The sequence below is a fragment of the Microtus pennsylvanicus genome, chromosome 13 (assembly GCF_037038515.1).
Source record: "Microtus pennsylvanicus isolate mMicPen1 chromosome 13, mMicPen1.hap1, whole genome shotgun sequence".
Classification (NCBI taxonomy): domain Eukaryota; kingdom Metazoa; phylum Chordata; class Mammalia; order Rodentia; family Cricetidae; genus Microtus; species Microtus pennsylvanicus.
In genome coordinates this window covers 26,425,744-26,431,826 of record NC_134591.1, presented here as the reverse complement: position 1 = coordinate 26,431,826, position 6,083 = coordinate 26,425,744, and the positions used below count along the sequence as shown (strand labels likewise).

At 42.3% G+C, this 6,083-nt stretch overlaps 1 protein-coding gene across 1 annotated transcript; it reads left to right on the top strand.

Moving 5' to 3' along the window:
* Positions 1-808: 808 nt before the first annotated feature.
* On the top strand, positions 809-5,842 carry Klhl9 (kelch like family member 9). Its single transcript, XM_075947111.1, has one exon. It carries the CDS (start codon positions 1,291-1,293, stop codon positions 3,142-3,144), a length of 1,854 nt encoding a protein of 617 aa, XP_075803226.1. The 5' UTR covers positions 809-1,290; the 3' UTR covers positions 3,145-5,842.
* The last annotated feature ends 241 nt before the right edge of the window (positions 5,843-6,083 follow it).

The window sequence follows — 6,083 nt, the reverse complement described above, 5'->3', positions numbered from 1 at the left end:
TATACTTGTTTTCAAATATAAAATAGAGATTTCTATTAGTTAAAAAACTGCACATTAATCAGAATACCCACAAAAGGGAAATTCAACAGAAGGCAAATGCAAACCCAAGCATTGCTGGTCACAATATTTTGGAAACATTGACTAGCATTTTCTGCCAAATGTTATCATCATCCAATATACAGAATAAATTTTGTGTCCAAATTCTCTTAAGCTTGTTACATGTTCCAAAAGATAATGGAGGACAAGATTTGTACATTTAGGAGAAAACAGTGGGCAAAGTAAACTATAAAATGTTAATTATTGGGAAATTGTATAACCACTTAAAACTATTGCTTGGACAACACAACCATTAATTAAGTATTTATGGCGGCATTATAGCTCCTGCCGGATATTCAAAATGTATCATTAGGACTAAATTTTAGTAACAAGTTAAATGATTAAAAACAAACCTCACAAGCAATATTTTAATTTAAGTGTTTAATGAGTGTGATCTAAACTGTAAAACTGTTTTTAAAGTAAAAAAAAATTCGATGATACAGTGATTTCTTCTGCCATGTTCTTCTCAGTTTTAACAAAGGCTACGTTTCGAGGCTGTTGTGGCAGGAGACGATAAGCGGAAACCCTGGAAAGCATTCAGGAAACCTCCCTCCGCAAGCGTAAAACACGCATGCGCACTCCCGCAAACTGGCCAGCTGGACCCCGTCCACGGCCGCGCTGGCGGAGCGTAACCCCGCCCCCAACCCGCCCGCGCCCTTCCCCCATCCGCCCCCCCCCCGCCAGGCCAGCCGCGCAGGCGCAGTAGCAGCACAGCCGCTCCTAACCCGGGGGATCCTGGGATTCGGTCTTTCCGGAAGGACGGGCTAGGTGTTTGGTCTAGGCCGCCGTTCCAGGCCCGAGCCGCGGTTCCAGGTCCTGCTCCAAGCCGAGCCAGTGGCCGTGACGACGCGGCGGGAGACATCCGAGGACGCAGCGGAGGTGCGGAGCCCGGCGGGCATCGGCGGCGGCGGCGCGCAGGCCGTGACGGCCCCTCCCCCGCCCTGAGCGCAGCTGCGGCGGACGCCCGCGCGGCCCGGCCCGGGTGAAACGGTCCCGTAACTGCCTCGGGTTATGACTCAGCCGCACCGCCGTCAGATTTGAGCGGCGCTGCGTGGTCCTGCGGCGAGGCGGGCGTCCGTGGACACGGAGCGGTGCAGCTGCGGAGACCGCTGGCCCTTGCAGCGGCGGCCCCGAGTCAGCCCGTAGCGGCCTCTTTGCCACGTCGGCGGCCTGCGGCGAGCGCGGGGCTTTCACATGAAGGTGTCTGTCGGGAGCGGCGAGATGGGCGTCTCTGCCCACCTGCAGCCCTGCAAGGCGGGAACGACGCGGTTCTTCACCAGCAACACGCACAGCTCTGTGGTGTTGCAAGGCTTTGATCAGCTCAGAATAGAGGGGCTGCTTTGTGACGTGACTCTGGTGCCAGGCGATGGAGATGAAATCTTCCCTGTCCACCGAGCCATGATGGCGTCTGCCAGTGATTATTTCAAGGCCATGTTCACCGGGGGAATGAAAGAGCAAGATTTAATGTGCATTAAGCTTCACGGGGTGAACAAGATTGGCCTGAAGAAAATCATTGATTTTATTTACACCGCCAAACTGTCCCTTAATATGGACAATCTTCAGGACACCCTCGAAGCGGCCAGCTTTCTACAAATATTACCCGTTTTGGACTTTTGTAAAGTATTTCTTATATCAGGCGTCTCTTTAGAAAACTGCGTTGAGGTTGGACGGATTGCCAACACCTACAATCTTATAGAAGTGGATAAATATGTAAACAATTTCATCCTGAAGAATTTCCCTGCGTTGTTGAGCACTGGGGAGTTTCTCAAACTCCCCTTTGAGCGGCTCGCCTTTGTGCTTTCCAGCAACAGTCTCAAGCACTGTTCCGAGCTTGAACTCTTCAAGGCAGCCTGCCGCTGGTTGAGGCTGGAAGACCCTCGGATGGACTATGCCGCAAAATTAATGAAGAATATTCGGTTTCCACTGATGACACCACAGGACCTCATCAACTATGTGCAGACCGTAGATTTCATGAGAACAGACAATACGTGCGTGAACTTACTTCTGGAAGCCAGCAATTACCAAATGATGCCGTACATGCAGCCGGTGATGCAGTCAGACAGAACTGCCATTCGGTCTGACTCTACGCACTTGGTTACGCTAGGGGGAGTTTTGAGGCAGCAGCTGGTTGTCAGTAAAGAGTTGCGGATGTACGATGAAAGGGCACAGGAATGGAAATCGTTAGCCCCCATGGATGCTCCTCGCTACCAGCATGGCATTGCTGTTATTGGAAATTTCCTTTATGTCGTTGGTGGGCAGAGTAATTATGACACAAAAGGGAAAACTGCTGTCGATACAGTTTTCAGATTTGACCCTCGCTATAATAAGTGGATGCAGGTGGCATCGTTAAATGAAAAGCGCACGTTCTTTCACCTGAGTGCCCTCAAAGGACATTTATATGCAGTTGGCGGGCGCAGTGCAGCTGGTGAACTGGCCACAGTAGAATGTTACAACCCAAGAATGAATGAATGGAGCTATGTTGCGAAGATGAGTGAACCCCACTATGGCCATGCTGGAACAGTGTATGGGGGGTTAATGTATATTTCAGGAGGAATTACCCATGACACTTTTCAAAATGAGCTCATGTGCTTTGACCCGGATACAGACAAGTGGACACAGAAGGCTCCTATGACTACAGTCCGAGGACTGCATTGCATGTGTACCGTTGGAGACAAGCTGTATGTGATTGGTGGCAACCACTTCAGAGGCACGAGCGATTACGATGATGTTCTAAGCTGTGAATACTATTCGCCAACTCTGGACCAGTGGACTCCCATTGCTGCTATGCTAAGAGGTCAAAGTGATGTTGGAGTTGCTGTCTTTGAAAACAAAATCTATGTCGTTGGTGGATATTCTTGGAATAACCGTTGCATGGTAGAAATTGTCCAGAAATACGATCCGGAAAAAGATGAGTGGCATAAAGTTTTTGATCTTCCAGAGTCACTTGGTGGCATTCGGGCGTGCACTCTCACAGTTTTTCCACCGGAAGAAAACCCTGGGTCGCCTTCTAGAGAATCCCCTCTGTCAGCACCTTCAGATCATTCTTAGATCAGTGTGTCGTGGAGATTCTAGTTCCCCTCCAGTTGTCTCTATTACTACCGTTAATAGACAAAAAGGTAACTTAGGGGTGTTTGTTTGTTTATTAAATGACAAGTATATTCTGAAAAATGTGTTAAATATATTTAGCTGTTTAACAAGTGGAAAAGATCTATAGAAGTTGTCTTTTGTGGTGTTACATGTCCGGTTGTAGGTGATCATAGTGGGTGTGTAATTGTCGGCTATGCTACAAAGTTGAAAGTTTTGATTTGACTGAAACATCAAATGGAGGTCCCCTGTTATAAACTAAGATAATGCAAGATTGCCAAGGTTCAGCTACCTCCCTCTTGGATAGTTTTTGACTGTTTGTTAAATAGGCTATGTGATCACTCCTAGAATATATTAAGTATCTTAGGTAGAAAAAGTAGTAAAAATATTAGAAGAAACAGTCAGAATTTGTTGTCTCACTGGAGAAAAAAATTTAAAGTGTGTATACAGACATGCTCACATAAAATTCTTGTGTACATACATATAAACGTTTAGGATTGACAGAAACTTCGACTGTAGTGAAAATGAACTAATGTTTTCTTCCAGAAAGCAGCTAATTTTATTTCGATGGAAATTCAATCCGGAGAGTTAGTGTCTAAAGTCCTAAGCAAAATTTAGGTAGTTAAGGGCTACAACAAATTGACAGCCAAATTTGTCATTTAATGAGATTGTTTCTTTAAATGAAATTTAATTAGTTTTTCTGTATACTCTGCAGTTACATGTATATACATTATTTAGCAAAAGCCAAGTTTCGGAGAATTATTTTTTCTCAATTTTTTCATGAAATTTGGCAATGAAAGTTAAACATTCTGAACAAAGCTATAGGATTTTGAGTTTGGCCTCCTGCCTTTGTCACTCTGACATGCTTGTTGTCTGATTCTGAGTGACTTCTGGTGCCGCAGCTGATAAGCATCCTGAGCTGTGTGAGCCCTCAAGGCTGAGGTCTGAGCAAACAGATCCTGTTCCATCAAATCAGAAATAGTCCTTTTCAGCCTTGACCCCCTAACAAGCCAGCTGGTTTCTTTAAGGCAGGGCTAAAGTAGACCTTCAGTCTTCAGTACTGTGGGAATACTTTGTGGCTGAGAATTACAGGGGAAAATCTCAAAGGGACAAATGGAATTAGTGTGGTCCTTGGTAATAAGTGATACTGAGTATGTGCTTTCCTGGAAAAGTAGTTCAACTGTAGGAGAAAAAATGCGCATACATAGATGTGAGTGTGGCCAGCCCTGGGAGAGCAGTGCCATTGACCTTCTGTCTCTCAGTGGAATGCAGACCAAGGGAAAGGGTTTGACTTCTGGAATCTGAACTTTACTTATGCCCATACAAGGGTTGATTTATTTTAATGCTCTTTATGATTTCTACATTGACAGAAATTTTCTTGCTTTCTGTGTTTTTGTAATGACTCCATTTTTTTTATTACTTAGATTAGACATATTGAATACTTTTAGAAGTTAAGGTAAAAATTGCTACTAACTGTAATATGTGTATTGAATAAACAAGAAGAATGAATGCTTATGTATTTCGAATAGCTTCATTTTTCTCTTTGGTCAAATGTCCGTGTCCTTTTCCTTGTGATACCTATTAGAATTGCCTTGTTTTTCATATCAAGTTACAAAATTTCTTTAATAAAATTATTTAACCGGTATTTTCTTGTATTGCCTCCCCCCACCCCCCAAGCTCTTAGTTTTACAAATAGAGGCTGTTCAGTTCATTTTTGAAACCAGAATTGTCCCTTCTATATTTTGACCTTTGTGGATAGCTTTTCTATGGTTCATTTTTTAACATGGAATTGATATATTATTTTTCATGCTGACTCTGACATGCTGAGATGATATAGCACAGCCTGTTTTCTATGCTTTTCCTTCTCTTGCTAAAAGAGCATTTCTGCCTTCTACTCAGTACATTTGACATTCTCGTACTGGAATTAGCAAGTGCTCCTTAGCCAGGTAAGCTGACGGCTCCATCTGTATCACCCCAGTCTTAATACACCTCTCCTTTTTTCTTCCCAGTGTTCTATAGTTGATCGTCTACACATCATTCATGCAAGTAGCTGACTGATACAATGTTACTATCACTAATTAAACCTAGAACTCTTCTGAAGATGGAATTTTTAAGTGAGTTTGAAATGACTGATATTTTCATTGTGAACATTTTTTCACAATGAAAATATTTCATTATTTTTCATTATAAATATACTTTCATAAATCTAATTTTTAAAAGACTGAACAAAGGGGTATACAAGCAAATATCATTACAAAACATTTGTTTTCTTTTTCAGTAAATTTTCAGTATTTACAGGCTTTTCTGATATTAAAATAAGATTTGCCTTACAAAAAAGCAGAAAAATAAAGCATAAAATAAAAATTAGCCTTGATTTTACATGCCAGCCATAATCTCTGTGAATATTGGGTTCATGATACTTACACATTAAAAGACAATGGCAAGTTTTAATACTGCCAATCCAAGTTTTAAAGACAAACTATTATCACTATGATTTGCTTGGTATTTCATGTGTAGATATTAAATGATATACGTGGGGTTTATCTCTTAATTGCCTCTCTGTTGGAAGTAGAGAAACAGGATTGTATATTTAAGACCAGTCTAGGCTGCATAGTGAGACCCTGTCAAAAAACTAAATAAATTGCGTTTTCATGCAGATGAAGTAAGGCTTGGATTTTTCTTGCTTTCTAAAAGTGTAGTTTGTTCATTGGTCATATTAAAACTTTCCTGGATTATAACTGGAAGTACTTTGTTCTCACAAAATAAAAAATATGTTGCTACAGAACATTTCTACATTTCACAAAGCTCCACTAAGACTTTGGGGATGCATTTACATCCTATGAAGCTTGTTGAGTTTGCATCTTAAGGATGGCTCAGTACTTAAGATCCCTGGATGTTCTAAA

What these genes read in the sequence shown, in the direction of transcription:
- Klhl9 (XM_075947111.1), top strand. Translation starts at nt 1,291, where the DNA reads ATGAAGGTGTCTGTCGGGAGCGGCGAGATGGGCGTCTCTGCCCACCTG.